The 19,751-nt window shown below is 30.5% G+C and overlaps 2 protein-coding genes across 2 annotated transcripts; one reads left to right on the top strand and one right to left on the bottom strand.

Annotated features, from left to right (window-relative positions):
* Nucleotides 1–5: 5 nt before the first annotated feature.
* On the top strand, nucleotides 6–18,863 carry LOC145973081 (aminopeptidase N-like). The gene is made up of 12 exons (XM_083102259.1): nucleotides 6–97; nucleotides 1,433–1,922; nucleotides 2,050–2,526; nucleotides 2,655–2,724; nucleotides 3,078–3,228; nucleotides 3,657–3,738; nucleotides 4,249–4,610; nucleotides 5,297–5,574; nucleotides 17,612–17,805; nucleotides 17,964–18,290; nucleotides 18,413–18,482; nucleotides 18,699–18,863. The coding sequence occupies exons 1-12, from the start codon at nucleotides 73–75 to the stop codon at nucleotides 18,837–18,839; spliced, it is 2,667 nt and encodes an 888-aa protein (XP_082958385.1). The 5' UTR covers nucleotides 6–72; the 3' UTR covers nucleotides 18,840–18,863.
* Nucleotides 7,348–13,016, bottom strand: LOC145973160 (uncharacterized). The gene is made up of 3 exons (XM_083102402.1): nucleotides 12,214–13,016; nucleotides 9,610–11,660; nucleotides 7,348–9,468 (listed from the first exon to the last, which is right to left on the bottom strand). The coding sequence occupies exons 1-3, from the start codon at nucleotides 12,551–12,553 to the stop codon at nucleotides 7,348–7,350; spliced, it is 4,512 nt and encodes a 1,503-aa protein (XP_082958528.1). The 5' UTR covers nucleotides 12,554–13,016.
* Nucleotides 18,864–19,751: the final 888 nt, after the last annotated feature.

Below are 19,751 nucleotides of genomic sequence, written 5' to 3'. Positions count from 1 at the left end.
ATACACATACAATCAAGGTGTGTGTAAAATATTTACAAGACGCGCGCGCACACACACACACACACATACACAATGTATCTTGTATATTTACTATCAGGTATGCCGACAGTGCCGTCAGTTTATAACAGTCTTTTGAAGCGATAAGATTGCTATTGAATGTTTATTTGGAATTAAACTTAACTTAAACGTCTGGTTCAACAAGGAGAGTAAGACTTTATATAAATTAATTTACTTAAATAAATTTACAATAAAATATTTATAAATCTCCTTTTCTTTGAATGTATATATACAAAAATACGTTGAATAATAAGGCAGTTATTTTGCTTCTTAAACGAGACATTCCTTTTCAAAAGACATGTTTCTATATTGCAATTATTATTTTTATTTTCTATAAATAATGTAGCTAATAAGAAGATATTTGAAAGTATATTGTAATAACATCATTTAATCATATTTTAATATTGAAAATATGAAATCTCTCTAAGCCAAGTATTTATTGACGTTATAATATTATTATATGCGTTTAAATTTACACACACCATAGCTATAAAATTATATTAAAAATATTTAATGTTATCTGTATTTTGTTTTTAAAATATTTTTTTTATAATGAATGCCTAAAGCCAATGTTTCTCAAAAATTCTCTCCTAATGTTACTTAAATAGAACATTTTTAATTAAATATGTAATGAACGTGAATGACGAACGAGCAGTAGATTAATATTTTGTCCGAAAAAATGAAAGTGACATGACATATACTAATATCGTCTTTTTTTCATATTTGATCCGAATTGTTATATCAATTAAGTTTCAAATAAACTTTATTTTGGTACATGTTTATTGTTCGTTCGTTTTTAATACATCTCTTACTTAATATTAGGAGAGACATATAAACTTTGAAGATAACATGTTAGTAAACATACAATCCACTCATAATATCCGGCTATATTGAGAATATCTCTCCATTTCTCACATATTTTAATGCTTCTATAAATTTAACATGTATATGTAAGGAAGAAATTAAAGTTTTTAAAACTTGTTATATATATATCATAGAATACTAGAATATGAAGAACACAGAAATATGTAATTGCACTAGAAGAAATCATAGAGATGAAACTGAACTTGAAATAAACAAATAAAATTACTGTTTACTTTGTTTGTTCTTTTCGGAATTATCTAAACATGTTCTTTATGTTTTCCAATATTCATTTTCAAAAAAATTATCTAATATAACATTTCATTAAGTTATAATTACTTTTTATTAATGATTTCTTTTATTTATAAATAAATTGTATTGTGTTGTATCTTTCTTTATATAAATCTTATTTTCTTAAAAATTAATATAAATTTTCTTGAAGCTTTTTTACACAAAAGTCAATTGAATTGCATATTCTGTGTACCTTGTTTCTAATAAGGAAACGTTTTTATAGATATCCGAGTGAAGTTTAACATGACATTCATAAAACTATTATTAAGTAGTAGTTTAATATACATTGCTACAATGGCAACAATAATTTCTATTGATAAAACAATTATAGAAAGCGCACGACGCAGCGCATTAATCAATAAATTGTCAAATTATATAATGCCATTACACTATAACATGAAGTTAAGATTAGTCAACGATTATTTCATTTGCGACTGCACAATTACTATTTATATTATTCATGCAACGCAAAATATAAGTTTTCATATGCTGGACCCAATAAATAATGTAAGGACGTGGAAATTAACGCAAAATAACAGTGAAATGAATGTTTGTAAAAACATATCAACAAATTATTATGAAAACAATACATTCGTGTTCAATTGCGAAAATGTCTTGTTGCCTGGAATGTACAATCTATACATAAAGGTTAAAATTCCAATTAATATCGCAAAAAACTCTTTCGGAACTCCGTACATAAACAGAGATCAAGAGTAAGTAAAATAATATATGAAATCATATGAAATGATATTGAAATAACAAATTGTATCTTTACGCATTCTGCGCTTATAATTGTCTAAAGTTAACCATTATTTAAAGCATATCGTTAAAATGTGGCAGGTGGTTAATCACAACAGGTATCCAATTAAAAGAACAGCAAATATTTCCGTTTTGGAATAAGCCCGAATTAGGAATTACTTTTGATATTTACATAAAGCATCATCGGAAGTACAGAGCTTTGTCGAATATGCCGATACGAACATCTAGACTGGTAGAGGATGATATGGTGTGGACATATTTTAACACGACTGCTTTAATCTCCATAGATAATGTAGCATTTATGGTGTTTGATTTTCATCGGATTAACTTGAATGAGACTGTTAGCATGTGGTGCAGATCGCAACTGATACCGCATGTAAAATTTGCGCTATATGTTATTGAAAATGTTACTATGTACTTGAAAAATTATATATATTGGCATAATTCAGAGAAAGTCGTTGAGGGCACTCTTGTTTCATCTGAGAGTAAAGTGGATCATGTCGCAATCTCGAATTTACAAGACAAAGTCAAAGATATCTTTGGATTCGTCTTTTACAGGTAGTATATGTAATTAAAAATAGATATATATTCTATAATAAGTTAAGGTATTTAATTAAAAAATTATATTATTATCCGAAATTTTTCATACATTTATAAAGTAGACATATTAGTATAATCATTTTTAGAGAAACGGATATCATGTATAATGAAGAATTAGATATTACCGCACCCAAAATGATAATTGCACCTTCAATAGTACGTAAGATAACACAAAAATATATTGGCAATCTATTGTGTCCATCTAATTGGTTTCAATTATGGTTAAACGAAGGTTTTGCTATATTTTTCCAAACAGATATTATCGATAAGATTATTTTATTTCTTAAATATAAAGAAAATATATTTTCCAAATTTTTTAAGAATTCATAATTCTACACAAAGAAATTTAATAAAAAATAAGGAATGTATGTGTTTATATTTAAATTATTAAGGAAAGAACAAACATTATTTTTAACAGAAGCACTTAATAAAGCCAATTTTTATATATACTTTAAGTCTTTTATTTTTCATTAATTATAGATTGATTATATTGATTATATTGCATTTAGGCTTTACCAAATTTTCGGATAATGGATTTATTTGTAGTTCAAATTCAACAAGAATTATTCGATTTAAATTCTTATGTCGTTATCAATTGTGCTGTAGAATATGATAGTTACCTGGAAAATTATTTATTTCCTTCTCTTTCTCATTTCAAAGGTATGTAAATAACATTGAATAAATAAATTTTAAACATCTGAAAGTTAATTTCATGAAAAGTTAAATATGTAAATTATAAACAAATGTATTTGTAATTTAACTTTATTATTATTATCATATTTTATTATATTTTGTGCAATGACAGTATTAAAAGAATATGTAAAACTAAAAACTAACTTCTCTTTTTTGTATAGTTTTTATTAAATTACATAATATAATTTTTAAATTATAACTGTAAATATCTATCTACTATTGAAATTAATGTTTTTACATATACTTAATTATTTGCTATATAATTGTTACAATTAGTTGCAAACTTTGTTACAAAATTAGTTTTAATTAAATGCTATTTAAAAACTTATGTATTACGAAAGGTATTTTAAATTATAATTTATTAAATCATTTCTTTTTAATTTCAATAATCATAGGTTCCATTATATGGCGCATGTTAGAACAAATATTATCGCATGACGAATTTTCAAAAGTTCTCAACATATATTTAAAAAATCAGTGAGTATTATATTGTAATGTAATATATGTATGTAAATTGTATAGGAAGAGAAAATCTAAATTTACATATAATAAGTTTGACAATATACATCCTTTTATTATTTAAAAAATATGAATATTTTAAGAGTCACATTTATATCCTGTTATATATTTATAAATTTTTCTCGAATAAATTTCAACTCGAGTTTTTTATACTAAATAAGTGATAGAGATTGATAGTTTCCGAATTATAAACAATTCAAACTAAACAATCTTTGGCGAAACAAGTTTTACCAACATGCGGATAATATAAAAATTACTTTAATTTTTGTAATAAAAATTAAAATAATTATTTATGCATATTAAAATTATATTGTAAAGTTTAAATATTTCTATGTTAGTAATAGTTTAATTTTTTATATATACATAAGTACGAAGAAAATTGTGTAAATTGTTATTTTCTTTTTTATGATGTTGATTATACATAGTGTTTAACATTATTAACATTTACCATCATGTTAAATCTTATAGTTACACTAAGTCTATGGAAAAAACTGCTGATAATTTATGGAATGCCATGCAAAGTGTCATAGATGAATGGGATTCCGAGTATCAGTTTAATGTGGAAAGCACAGTATATTCCTGGGCCATGCAGAAATGTTTCCCCGTGTTGGAGGTGATGCGAAATTATTCTAATAATATTGTAATTATATCAGTACAATTTCACAACAAGTTGGATGAGAAACAATATTATATACCTATTACTTATACTACGGAATCGAAGTCCAATTTTACCATAACTTGGTCAAATATTTGGTTAACACCATCGAATTCAAAAATTGAACTCTTTCTTGAGAAAGATCAATGGATTATTTTAAATTTACAACAAGCTGGTACAAATTCAATGATAAAGTTATATTTTATTTGCTTATATATATATATATATTCAATTTTTGGCTATCTTACTCTTATAATTTTTTCGGAAATATTGTGAGGAATCGATATATATATATATATATATATATATATATATATATATATATATATATATATATATATCGATTCCTCACAATATTTCCGAAAAAATTATAAGAGTAAGATAGCCAAAAATTGAATAATTTATGTGATATTTTAAATTGATAAAAGATTACTTTAAGTTGACAAAATTTTACATAAATCATAAAAAATATCTCGTAAAATATTTATTTTTCGACTCTTACAATTTTTCGATTATTTTATGAATAATTTTATTATTTATCATATATTGTGTATAATGTCAACATTATGATAGCAGTCAAATCAATTTAAGTTTAAAATTTCTTACACATTAAAGTTTTTCAAAATTATTAAATTATCATTATATATAAGGTTTTAAATAAAAATAATAAAGAAACATATAAAATCTAACACATACACACAAACACACACACACACGCACACACAAATAAAAAACACAAATATCTTTAAATATAATAATACATTTAATATCGAAATATCTTTAACATCTCGAAATATGTTGAATCAATATATGTAATTTTAAAATATCTATTAATCTACGAAGCAATTTATTTTATAATAGGATACTATCGTATCAATTATGATACCGAGAATTGGCGAAAAATTGCGCGATACTTAAATTCTGAAGAATACAGAAATATACATGTTCTCAATCGAGCGCAAATCATCGATGACGCATTTCATTTCGCAATAGAGAAGAAACTTGAATTCTCCGTATTTTGGGAACTCGTTAATTATTTGCGAAAAGAGAAAGATTATATAGCATGGTATCCTATGATCAAAGCTTTTGAATTTATGTCGAATATTTTCGCATTCTTTGAATTTTATCCTCAATCCAAGGTAAACACAAAATCTAGAAATTTTCTATTGAGCCAATGCATAATAAAAATCATAATCGTGATTTCATATATCGATATACCGATAGTAAAATAAATCTTTAAAAATTAGATTCATGTAGAGAATTGAAAAAATGAACTTAATGATATAGTTTCTTCTTCGCCAAAAGTAAAAAATCTCATTTCAAAATAATATGTAAATTTAAAAGGCATGTTTTTTTAAATTTAATAACTACATGTTATAAATTTTGGACTATTTGTATTCGGTTTATCCTATAATACTAATATCGTGTAGAATTTACATAATATAATATGATATATTTTAAATAATATAATTTATATTTAATTTTATAAAATTATAGGTTACAATTACAATTATTTACATTATATTTATTTTCTTTCGTTATTAAATATTTATGGCGGATATTAAAACTTGGAAATACTTTGCATAGACTGAATTATATTTTTAATTTTATTCAATTATATACAATACATATTAATCCATTTTTAAATGCTTATTTTTTTAAAGAATTTGTAAATGATTGTTTTATAAAGAAAATTTACAAATTTTTGAAATCGATATTTGTGTGACATGCAGCATATTTAAGTTAGATCAATTAAAAACAGAGGATCGCAAAGCAAATTCATCGACATATCAATATATACAAAGTTGCATCACATCTAAATACATATATTATTGACATATATATACATATATATATATATATATAGGGGAGACCGGACACAAAAGTAACATTTTTTGTATTATACGTCACTAATTAATTATCGTTAGAGATATAAAAAAAAGATTATATGTTAAAAAACTCCATTTATTGCTCTATTACTTGTAACAATTTTATTTTATGTGGTAATGCTGACAATAGATAGAGGTTCAGTCGAATCAATCAAAAATGAATTACAAAATATATATTAATAATTCGTGAGATCTCTTGCCAAATCACTTATCTCATTGCTCCTCGAGATGTCTTATTTTCTATCCCTCGTTGGCTCTCTCACCTGTTCCGGGGCCTCAAATTCCTTCTCTTGTGTGAGGAAGACGATGAGAATTCAGAAAGTGTTGGCCAGACCTCACTTCCTCGATTTTCGTACTTCTCCAATTTCCTTTTTTATTTCCCGATCGGGCAGGTCAATAGGATAGTCGATTCCTCGATGTTGACTGTGCGAGCGCCCCAGAACGAAAGAGGACGAGCAGAGACGAGGCTCTCACATCTCGATCATTATAGATCGATAGGCATGCGCGTCGTATCCGTCGAATATTCGCGTCAAAATGAGGGAAACCTTGCCTTTAAAGGCGGCCGTTCAAATATTATAATTACTTGTTACATACTATACCTATGTTTCCATCTCAAATGATAAATATGTTTAGGCCGATAATGGAGAAGGAGGTAATGGAGAAAGAACTATTCTCGATTGAACTCTTTGGTAAAAACTTGAACACTGTATTTGAGATCTTCGGTATAATCTTATGGACAACGTGAATTTTGTGGTTGATCAATCGCAGCCATATTATAAAGTAGTTCCTTGCGATCGGCTCTTGAGTATCGTAATCGCGTACGGATGGCGCTGCATGCGTGATAATCGACTTATCATAAAGATTAAAATAAGGAACTGAACATCCTGCCCCCCTTGACAGGTATAAACCTTTCAATACAAATAATCAAAGAGATAAGCGTATATTCGCCGATAGGTACATATAAATAAAAACTTATGAAGAACATTACCTAACGAATTGGTTAAACTTAAACTTATCTTAAACTTAAACTGAATTATTGTCTTCAATTGGTAGAATGCATATTTTAGTTATTGCTCGCTTACATATTCCGCGGCTAGTTTTGAGTGTAACTACTCTAGTGATTCCATCTCCTCCTGGATGTACTTCTATAACTCGTCCTAATGGCCATGTCATTGGAGGGGTGTTTTCGTTTTTTAAAATTACCATAGTTCCTGGTTTTATATTTACGGGACTCGCTTGCTTCCACTTAACTCGCTGTTGTAACTGCGCGATATATTCTTTGGACCATCTATTCCAAAAATGCTGTTTCATTTGAGTAATTAATTGGTAACGCGTCAAGCGATTCATCGATACATCAACGAGATTTTGTTCCGGAATTGCAGTCATGGCTTCTCCTATTAGAAAGTGACCAGGGGTCAAAGGCTGCAGATCTTTCGGATCATTAGATAATGGTGTAATAGGTCTTGAGTTTAAACAAGCTTCGATTAATGTTAATATTGTGTATAGCTCTTCAAAACTCAATGCTGTTGCTCCGATAATTTTTCGCATGTGAGTTTTTGCCGATTTCACGGCTACTTCCCACAATCCTCCCATATGGGGTGAATATGGAGGGATGAATTTCCAATTAATGAATTGTTCTGCTAAATATTCATTAATTTGATTTTGAGTCGATGCTTTTACTAAGTAATTTTTGAGTTCTGAAAGTTGATTGTTAGCACCTACAAAAGTAATACCATTATCCGAATATATGGTTATGCATTTACCTCTTCGGGCAAAAAAACGTTTCATTGCGTTAAGAAATGACGCTGTAGTTAAGTCAGATACTAGTTCGAAGTGCACCGCTTTTGTCACCAAACAAATAAAAATAGATAAATAAGCTTTGCTCGTTTTGTTTCGCGATATCTTTATTGTGAATGGACCTGCGTAATCCACTCCTGCATATAAAAAAGCGCGTGATTGTTGAGTAACTCTTACTGCCGGCAAATTACCCATCAATTGCTTTGCAGTTATCGGTTTTGCGCGAAAGCATACTATACAGGATCTTAATACTCGATGTATTGCTTCTTTGCCCGAGATCGGCCAATAAGTGTTATGTATTATCGTTAAAACAGCTTGTGCTCCGGCATGTAAATTCCTATAATGTGTGTCTCTAATTATCAGGGTAGTGAGGTGATGCTTATTAGGTAAAATGATGGGATGTTTCGGTGAATATTCTATTGACGCATTGCACAACCTTCCGCCCACACGAATAATACCATCGTCATCCAAAAATGGGTGCAATGTCAGTAGTCTGCTCTTTGAATGCAATTTTGTTTTATTACGAAGATTATGCCATTCCTGTGGAAAACTATGAATTTGGCATCCTTTGACGAGTGCTTTCATGGCTTGTTGTTTTTCTTCTACTGTTATCGACTTCGTTTTTTGTGATGACCTTTTTATTCCATTGTTTTTAAAACGTAGACAGTAAGCAATCACTCGCTGTGCTCGCGATAGTGATGAAAATTTTTCGATAATCTCTAAATAGACGTCCCTTTCTCCGTTATGAACAAATAGGCTTGTTGTACGCCTTTCTATCACGTCTCCTTGAATGTTTTCGTCACTGAATGGCACAAAATCTGAATTTTGATGTAGAACTTGTGGGCCTTCCCACCACATTTTCTTGTCTTTTAACTTGTCAGGATTTACTCCTCTAGATAGGAGATCAGCAGGATTGTCTTCCGACTTGACGTGATACCATAGTGCTTCTTTTGTCTCCCGCTGTATTTCAGCCACCCTGTTTGCTACAAATGTTTTCCATTGTGCAGGTTCTCTTGCTATCCAGGATAATACTATAGTTGAATCGCTCCAGTAATAAACTTTATGTATTTGTACTGTTAACCTCTGCAGCACGTTTCTACCTAATTTAGCTAATAGCACCGCTCCGCATAGCTCCAATCTTGGTAATGATATCTTTTTGATGGGCGCCACCCTTGATTTGGCACATAATAATCTCACAGTATATTCTGATCTTGAGTTAGTGCTACGAAGATATATACAGGCGCCATATGCTGATTCCGAAGCGTCGCAGAATCCGTGCAATTCTATTTCTACTGGGTTATCACAGATTATCCTTCTTGGAATTAGCAGCTCTTCTACGCTTGAAATCTAAGATTTCCATTGTATCCACATATTCTTTATATCATTTGTAACTTCTTCATCCCAGTTACATTTTGATTGCCAAAGTCGCTGTATAAGAATTTTAATTTGCACTACTATGGGGCCTACTAGTCCGAGTGGATCATATACCTGTGCTACCCTGGCTAATATGTTGCGTTTCGTAATCTTGGTTTCATTATTATTTATTTTAATACGATACTGAAAATTATCGGCTGTAGGGTTCCACCATAGCCCGAGTATCTTAATTGATTCACTCATTGTGACTTCCTTTTCTCTGTTGCCCATTTGATCACCGATTTCCGGTACGTTTGATATCCATTTTCTTAATTCAAATTTGCTGGAATCCAGTATGCATGTAATTTCTTGTTTCAGTTGTATAAGTGCTTTCACTGTATCCGCTCCTGTTAATAGATCATCTACGTAAAAATCTCTTCTTATTACGTCGCTGGCATCTTTAAACTTATATTCCATCTGTTGAGCTGCTTCTTGTAAGCATCTAATCGCTAAAAATGATGAGCTAGCCATTCCATAAGTGATGGTGTTAAGCTCAAATATTTGTATAGGTTTTTTTCTATCCCATCTCCACAAAATACGTTGTAATTTGCGATCTTCTTGCTTCAGCATAACTTGCCTGTACATTTTGACTATATCAGCGGTCATTGCATATTTATATTGCCGGAATCGAATAATGATATCCATTAAATTTTCTTGGATCGTTGGTCCTACCATGAGTATATCATTTAAGGATTTTCCGGACGATGTCTTGCATGATGCATCAAAAACAACTCTTACCTTTGTAGTTGTACTCTCTTCTTTTACTACTGCGTGATGAGGAATGTAATATGCTAGTTTGGCATGTCTTTCATCGGATTGCATTTCGGTCATGTGACCTAATTTTAAATACTCCACTATGAACTCATGATAGTGTTCCTTTAATTCTGGTTGCCTTTCTAATTTCCTCTCTAATGCCTTTAATCGTTTTTCTGCTATGTCGAAGGATTCTCCCAATTTTTCTATATTTTCCTTTAGCGGTAGTTGTACTACAAAGCGACCGTCTTTGTTCCTACTGTGAGTAGAAACAAAATATTCTTCACATTGTATCTCTTCATTTGAATAATGTACTGGCATTTCCACTTCTTCAATCTCCCAGAACTTTTCTAATTGTTGCTGCAGCGCGTTGTCAGTTGACATTCCACAGTACGATTCCTCGTGTTGCTTCATATTATTAGCATATACTGAGCCTGAAATTATCCAACCCAGGAGTGTTTCTTGAAAAACAGGGGAATTCTTCATTCGTTGTATTTGCCTGGTGCACAAGAGTTCCCAAAAAATGGAGGCACCCAATAGTACATCTATCTTCCCTGGAATGCCATAACTTGGGTCTGCTAAAGTTATATTGGATGGTATATCCAATTGATTTTGGCTGATTTCGATCATGGGCAGGCACTCTGATATTTGATTGATTACTAAAAAAGACGTTTTACACTGAAATGAATTTATTCGCGATTGAATCATTGCACGAACTCTTTGCACAGTGTTGATCGGAATGTTGCTAATGCCTATAATCTTAGTATTAATAGTTTCTTGTTTTAAATTTAACTGTTCGCTTAATTCTTTTGTCATAAAATTGGATTGCGATCCATTGTCGAGAAGTGCGCGACATTCATGTGTTTTTTCGTAACAATCGCGAATGTGAATAATAGCTGTAGCGAGAAGAACTTGGCTAGTCTCCCTAATACTGCAATGATTAAGAACAGTGGATGATTCGTTTGTTTCCGGATCAACAGCAAGTTGTGCTACTTGCTTGGTACTATTAATCGGTTGCACTTCGAGCTTGTTTAACGTCTCGTGGTTAGAATTGCTCTTATGTAGAAGAGTATTATGGTAGCCGTTACAAGTTTTACAATTAGACACTCTACAGTTCCGCCCATGAAATGCCTTAAAACATTTTATGCATAAACGTTTCTTTTTTATTTCTAAAATTCTTTCGTTTACCGACATTTTAAGAAATACCTGACATTCTCGCAGACTATGACTCTCGGAACATATTGGACACGATGAATCGCTTGTTACATATGCTTGCGTCACACTTTTGTGATGGCCTGGAGGCAATTTAACATCTTTTCGATAGGTATTTGCAGTCATACCTTGCGAATTCTGATTTGCTCGATTTACCGCTTCTAAAAAGGCACTACGATTAATAAGATAATCAATAAATTCGGTCAACGTAGGAAACGCTTCTATTGCAGATCGTTTTGACTCCCATTCTCTACGAGATCCTTTATCTATTTTTGGTAAGATAATATGTATAATCATTGTGCTCCAACTCTCTACCGGTTGACCGAGTTTTGTTAGCGACTGTATATTGTGTAATATTATCAACTAATTGCCTGAGATCTGCATATGATTCTCTAGTGATAGCTGGAATATCAAGTAACATTTGAATAAGATACTGTACGATCAATCGTTTATTTTCAAATCTTTGCTTTAATAAATTCCACGCTACCGCGTAATTATCATTTGTAATTTCTAACGAATTGATTACCTTTGCAGCTTCACCTGTCAAAGCAGATCTCAAGTAGTGTAGTTTTTGTACATTAGGTAACGCGTGGTTTGAAGCGATAAGAGATTCAAACAAATCCCGAAAAGGTATCCATCGTTCATAATTTCCATCAAATTTAGGCAAATCGATATTGGGCAATTTGACGATTGGGCGAATCGCAAATTGTTCACCTTGTATTACTGGTTGTGCGTCGACGCGAGCGGTCGGAAAAACGGCTGGTTGATCAGTCATGGATAGTCTTCGCGCATCGGTAATTATCTTGTGATAAGAATCCTCAAAATTTGTTCGTTCTATTTCTTGTTCATCGGATTCATCTATATCTTCAATCTTGTTTTGAATTGTATCGAATTCTATCCATAACTGTTCTGCCTTTTCTATTCGACTGGCTAATTCTACTCGTTTTTCAGGTTCATCCTCAAGTTTCGCTACAAAAGTTTTAAAATTAGTGAGTCTCGCTCTAACTCTACCACGCTGTCTAATTAATTGAGCCTTTTGTTCCATTTTGCTCATCGGACGTAATTAACACAGATTAATATCAATGTCTAATGACTGAACTTGTTATCGTATTTAGCTGATTGCTATGCTAACTTAACGTAATATTTATTTAATATAAGGTTTACCTTAACCTTATTACAATATAGTCTTTGTAACTCTGACCACGTAATTTTGTACTTCCTGTCATTGGGTTGGTCGTACTGTTTCTTTCACCCTAAGAAAAGGACGTCTATGGTTCGCCTGAGCGAAAGAGAGAGCGCCGTGTGCCGTGTGTGGTCCGGAGGAGAAGGATGGCTGTATCTCGCTTGAGTGCGAGAAAGAAAGCGTCGTGCGTAGTCCGTAGGAGAAGGACGGCCGTATCTCGCTTGAGCGCGAGAAAGAGAGCGCCGTGTAATCCGTAGGAGAAGGACGGCCGTATCTCGCTTGAGCGCGAGAAAGAGAGCGCCGTGTAATCCGTAGGAGAAGGACGGCTGTATCTCGCTTGAGTGCGAGAAAGAAAGCGCCGTGCGTAGTCCGTAGGAGAAGGACGGCCGTATCTCGCTTGAGCGCGAAAAAGAGAGCGCCGTGTAATCCGTAGGAGAAGGACGGCTGTATCTCGCTTGAGTGCGAGAAAGAAAGCGCCGTGCGTAGTCCGTAGGAGAAGGACGGCCGTATCTCGCTTGAGCGCGAGAAAGAGAGCGCCGTGTAATCCGTAGGAGAAGGACGGCTGTATCTCGCTTGAGTGCGAGAAAGAGAGCGCCGTGCGTAATTACGTACTGCTGACTTGGTAATATTCTCTCTTGGCTGCGCCGATTACAATGTCCTTGTATGATTACCGATCTTCGTGCTCTCGTATGAACTTCCTCCTTTGTTCTTTGTACGTCTTTCCTTCCTGCAGTGAATCCGGCTCGAAGGACCAATGTTTAGGCCGATAATGGAGAAGGAGGTAATGGAGAAAGAACTATTCTCGATTGAACTCTTTGGTAAAAACTTGAACACTGTATTTGAGATCTTCGGTATAATCTTATGGACAACGTGAATTTTGTGGTTGATCAATCGCAGCCATATTATAAAGTAGTTCCTTGCGATCGGCTCTTGAGTATCGTAATCGCGTACGGATGGCGCTGCATGCGTGATAATCGACTTATCATAAAGATTAAAATAAGGAACTGAACAAAATATTTAAAGAATTATTATAGCTTTTCGCAATTACGTTGATTGTTACTTTTATCCTGGTGGCCTGAGACGAAAATAACATAGTCTGGGGATAAAAGTACCAGTTTTTATTTTCGGAATAAGATAAATATGACTTTTTTCAATTTAAGGCAACTTTTATTATAATCTTTTATTAAGCAAGATAACTTTTTTTTTTAAATTTGTATTATATTATATTAAAATAAAAAATAAAATAAATATTTAATTTTATCATCTTTGAAAAACTTAAAAGAAATAATCTTCGTTAAGCAAAATAATTATAAGTAATATCATAAAATAATTATACTTAATATCACACTAGTTTTGTACTTTTCTAAGTTTAAATAATAGTTTAATTCTAAATAATAGTGTAAAAATTGTATGATAACTACTTATACAAAACAGATTGGTATCTATTCCGAATCACAATTATGGCATACGTAATAATAATCGCCTTTGGTACAATTATTATGGGACCAGCCCTTACATTCTAAGCATTGAAACATGTTACTTTCGTCCACAGAGGGTCATGTTACTTTTGTCCTCAAACGTATTTTTTAGAATAAAAGTATTACCTAAATATGATGCAAGACTTAGCCAAATCAACTATAAAAACTTATGAATACATTTTAGAAGAATGAACCGGCAAATAATTACGCCAATATATACACTTTAATTAGGCATAGATACAAAAAAACTAAAACAAGAAATACTTAGGTGAATAATGCAAATACACTAACTTCACTCCTGCATGTGCAACCGACGCGATCGTTCTACAACAATTAGCTGAAAAGGAAGAGAATCGGGGCGTACGCGTTTGACTATATAGTACAAATTATTCAATATATTGTGTAGTTTAGTAGGAGGCTTGTTACTTTCATGACGCTGTTACTTTTGTCCCCGGTCTCCCACATGTATATACAGAGTGGCCCATTTTAATACATCCAGTCGAATATCTCGAAAACCAAGCCCGGGAGAGAAAAATGTTTCAGACAAAAGTTGTTTGGTTTCGAGGGGGCCATAAGATGGTACCATTGGTTTGACCTTGAAAAGTCATTTGAAGGTCACGTAAAGGTCACTTCAATTTTTTTAAATGGAACACCCTATATATTTTTGCACATTCTTGTAGCTTATCTCGAGAGCTTTCCAAAATACTATAATTAAGTACCTTTTCGTTAAGTACTTTTTGAGTTATGAGGCTTGAAATAATTTCTTAATTTTACATAAACCGTAAAATATCTTGTAAAATATTCATTTTTCGAATATCTTACCTTAATACTTTTACATACAAAATAATGAGAGGAATCAATTGGTGTAAAGAAAACACATAGTTGTTTTTAAGAAAAAATATGGAATTGTTAATTGCAAATTACATATTTTTTCTTCAAAACAACTATGTGTTTTCTTTACACCAATTGATTCCTCTCATTATTTTGTACATAAAAGTATTAAGATAAGATAATCGAAAAATGAATATTACGTAAAATTAAGAAATTATTTCAAGCCTCATAACTCGGAAAGTACTTAATGAAAACTAACTTAATTATAGTGTTTTGGAAAGCTTTCGAGATAAGCTACAAGAATGTGCAAAAATATATAGGATGTTCCATTTAAAAAAATTGAAGTGACCTTCACGTGACCTTCAAATGACTCTTCAAGGTCAAACCAATGGTACCATCTTATGGCCCCCTCGAAACCATACAACTTTTGTCTGAAATATTTTTCTCTCCCGGGCTTGGTTTTCGAGATATTCGACTGGATGGATTAAAATGGGCCACCCTGTATATATACAGGGTGTCCTAGACCACACGTACAACCATTTTCTTTCAAAAACTAAGCATTTTAGAGAAAAATGTTTCAGACAAAAGTTGTTTGGTTTCGAGGGGGCCATAAGATGGTACCATTGGTTTGACCTTGAAGATTCATTTGAAGGTCACGTGAAGGTCACTTCAATTTTTTTAAATGGAATACCCTATATATTTTTACACATTCTTGTAGCTCATCTCGAGAGCTTTCCAAAACACTATAATTAAGTTAGTTTTCATTAAGAACTTTCCGAGTTATGAGGCTTGAAATAATTTCTTAATTTTACGTAAATCATAAAATATCTTGTAAAATATTCATTTTTCGATTATCTTACCTTAATACTTTTATGTACAAAATAATGAGAGGAATCAATTGGTGTAAAGAAAACACATAGTTGTTTCGAAGAAAAAATATGTAATTTGTAATTAACAATTACATATTTTTTCTTAAAAATAACTGTGTTTCTTTTACACCAATTGATTCCTCTTATTATTTTGTACATAAAAGTATTAAGGTAAGATAATCGAAAAATGAATATTACGTAAAATTAAGAAATTATTTCAAGCCTCATAACTCGGAAAGTACTTAATGAAAACTAACTTAATTATAGTGTTTTGGAAAGTTCTCGAGATGAGCTACAAGAATGTGCAAAAATATATAGGGTATTCCATTTAAAAAAATTGAAGTGACCTTCACGTGACCTTCAAATGACTCTTCAAGGTCAAACCAATGGTACCATCTTATGGCCCCCTTGAAACCAAACAACTTTTGTCTGAAACATTTTTCTTTAAAATGCTTAGTTTTTGGAAGAAAAAGGGTGTACGGGTGGTCTAGGACACCCTGTATATATATATATATATATATACAGGGTGAGCCATTTTAATTAACGCACGCAATTATTTCGGAAACAAAGCATTTTAGAGAAAAATGTTTCAGACAAAAGTTTTATGGTTTCGAGGGGGCCATAAGATGGTATCATTGGTTTGACACTGAAGTGTCATTTGAAGGTCACGTGAAGGTCACTTCAATTTTTTTAAATGGAACACCCTATATATTTTTGCACACTCTTGTAGCTTATCTCGAGAGCTTTCCAAAACACTATAATTAAGTACCATTTCGTTAAGTACTTTTTGAGTTATGAGGCTTGAAATAATTTCTTAATTTTACATAAACCGTAAAATATCTTGTAAAATATTCATTTTTCGATTATCTTACCTTAATACTTTTACGTACAAAATAATGAGAGGAATCAATTGGTCTAAAGAAAACACATAGTTGTTTTGAAGAAAAAATATGTAATTTGCAATTAACAATTCCATACTTTTTCTTAAAAACAACTATGTGTTTTCTTTACACCAATTGATTTCTCTCATTATTTTGTACGTAAAAGTATTAAGGTAAGATAATCGAAAAATGAATATTTTACAAGATATTTTACGGTTTATGTAAAATTAAGAAATTATTTCAAGCCTCATAACTCAAAAAGTACTTAACGAAAAGGTACTTAATTATAGTGTTTTGGAAAGCTCTCGAGATAAGCTACAAGAGTGTGCAAAAATATATAGGGTGTTCCATTTAAAAAAATTGAAGTGACCTTCACGTGACCTTCAAATGACTCTTCAGTATCAAACCAATGATACCATCTTATGGACCCCTCGAAACCATAAAAGTTTTGTCAGAAACATTTTTCTCTAAAATGCTTTGTTTCCGAAATAATTGCGTGCGTTAATTAAAATGGCTCACCCTGTATATATATATATATATATATATATATATATATATATATATAATTATATTACATTTAAATACATTTATTATTGATATATATATATATATATATATATATATATATATATCAATAATAAATGTATTTAAATGTGATATAATTTATTTATATCATTATTCAAATAAATGATCGGTTAATATGGATATTGTAGTATATATAGTTGATGCTATAAAATTTTATTAAAATAAATATTTATTAAAATAATATTTTCTAGTAAAAATACCTATACATTTGCACATATATTAAATCTATTTCTGTAAATAAAGTGAAAGAAATAAAAAGATGCTATATTTTTTGCCGAATTTTAGGTAAAATTAAAGCTTGAATTTATAGCATGGAAACTTGAAATAGATTTGTGGCAAACCGAAAATAACGATGATTATTTTACATGTATTTTAAAGCAAGAACTCGCAAAGTGGAAATGTATTATAGTACATGATGTATCATGCAAAACGAAGGCCTTTCAACTGATGCAATGGCATCTAAAAAATCCTAAACAAAAGTAATTCTTTCTATAATACTTGATTCTTTATAGGAATATTTTTTATATTGTGCATATGTTAGAGAAATTAATTATCACTTATGTCAAACATTATTTATGTAATACTAGAACAATTAGCACAATTTCATTAGAAAATATTCTTTTCTGAATTTTTATAGATTTATGCCCGGATGGAAAAGATGGATATATTGTAATGGTTTGCGAGAGACAGGTCGTTTATGGTATACAGTTTTTGATAATTATATGAAAGAAATGGATCATACAATTTTAGAATGTCTTGCTTACAATAAAAATTCTGAAATCATAATCAATTATTTAGACAAAAAATTACGAGAAATTTATTTACACCATTCTTTTAAACTACCTTTTGATCAAGTTAACTCAACAGAAGCTTTAATTGCTAATACTTTTCTTTCTACTATTGCGAGAAATGCTAAGTTCATGCTTAAAGACATATTAAATAACTTCCAAAAAATAAAATACAGGTAAAAACATTGCTTAATGAACATATACACGTATTGCACACAGCAAAGATATATTATATACACATAGGCACATGAAAATTGATTGAATTAATTATAATAAACTTATTGTTTTGTTCTCGTAGATCAGTCAGCAAGATTGCAACATTAATTGTTATAATTAACAATGTGTATTCCGAGATACAATTAGACGAGGTAAATTTTAATGAATCAGAACTCCATACACTTATTATGTCTTATTATAAAACATATTTAATTAAATTTTTTTATATTAAATTTACTCACTATGATATTGTAACATATTTTATATAATCTTCTCCTATAATTCTATTTATAATGATACTTCGAATGTGTGATAATGAGGCAATTATAAAATCATTTATTGCTGACAATTGTTAAAATCTTTTTTAGATAAGAAAGTTCATCAGAAACGAGATTAGAGAATCCAGATATCCCTTTGAAATTCTTGATGATATTGAACGCAAGATAGAAACACGATGGTCGGAGATCGAAAGACAAATAAAATATTTTCATTTCTTATTTAGCTATTGAAAAACTAGATTTATAAAACATTGAATTGTTTAGATGTATCAAAAATATATCATGTTTGAGATAATAATGTTTAAGATAATATTTATAAATTTATATATATACTAAATCACTATAATAAATATCAAATCAGTAATAAATCGGTATATATAACTATTAATAATTTATATAAGCGTTAATAATTTTTAATTGTTCTTAATTACGTGAACGTTTTTAACATTATATTAGCCTTTTGTAATGTCGATTTAGTATTTATATAGATGTTAATTATATTTACGTAAAATATATTGTGTGCGTGTGTGTTTGATGAATACACACAGCATTTCTTTTTGCATCTCTGATTCAAATTCAAACTCGAAAGTTTATTATTTGTATCAATTATGTATTTACTATTTTGTTTTTATAAGCCTGTTGATAAGATTGTAGCATTAACTGTTATAATTAACAATATGTGTTGTAAGGGAGATTTGAACGTTTAATTTTAATGAATCAGAATTATATATATATATATATATATATATATATATATATATATATACGTATTTATTTGTTAAAAATTTATTATAACGTTTATTTCTTACAATACACGGTGTTTCAAGGTCGATGTTATAAATTCTTATGGAATAGATGGATATGCTAAAATTGAGTATTTTTTGACAATATATTTATGTTCGCAAATTCGTAATTTCAACGTGACAATACAAAAATGATACTTTGCATATATTAATGCCTTGATAGAAGTGCTAGATTTTTGATAGAATTAACAGAAATTGATGGTCGTTATCGTACATGCAACGATGAAGTAAATCAGTTTGGATAGTTATTGTAATATTTTTTTAAATAAACCAAAATAATAATTAAAAGAAGACATAGAAAAAACATTTCTTGCAGTTCCTCTACCGCTCAGCGAGTAAG

Source organism: Camponotus vicinus, unplaced genomic scaffold (assembly GCF_025532165.1).
Source record: "Camponotus vicinus isolate PSW18456_S1 unplaced genomic scaffold, iyCamVici1.0 SCAF_6, whole genome shotgun sequence".
NCBI classification, from domain to species: domain Eukaryota; kingdom Metazoa; phylum Arthropoda; class Insecta; order Hymenoptera; family Formicidae; genus Camponotus; species Camponotus vicinus.
This window is presented reverse-complemented; position numbering and strand designations above follow the sequence as displayed.

Bases quoted from the DNA above. Each gene is read 5' to 3' on its own strand.
- LOC145973081 (XM_083102259.1), top strand. From the start codon at position 73: ATGTATCTTGTATATTTACTATCAG. The intron at 3,739-4,248 runs GTGAGTATTATA...TAAATCTTATAG, and splicing joins AACATATATTTAAAAAATCA to TTACACTAAGTCTATGGAAA. The intron at 18,291-18,412 runs GTAAAAACATTG...TTGTTCTCGTAG, and splicing joins TTCCAAAAAATAAAATACAG to ATCAGTCAGCAAGATTGCAA.
- LOC145973160 (XM_083102402.1), bottom strand. From the start codon at position 12,553: ATGAGCAAAATGGAACAAAAGGCTCAATTAATTAGACAGCGTGGTAGA. The intron at 11,661-12,213 runs GTGAACAATTTG...GTGCCTTTTTAG, and splicing joins CGCACAACCAGTAATACAAG to AAGCGGTAAATCGAGCAAAT. The intron at 9,469-9,609 runs GTATATGATCCA...TGGAAATCTTAG, and splicing joins TATTAGCCAGGGTAGCACAG to ATTTCAAGCGTAGAAGAGCT.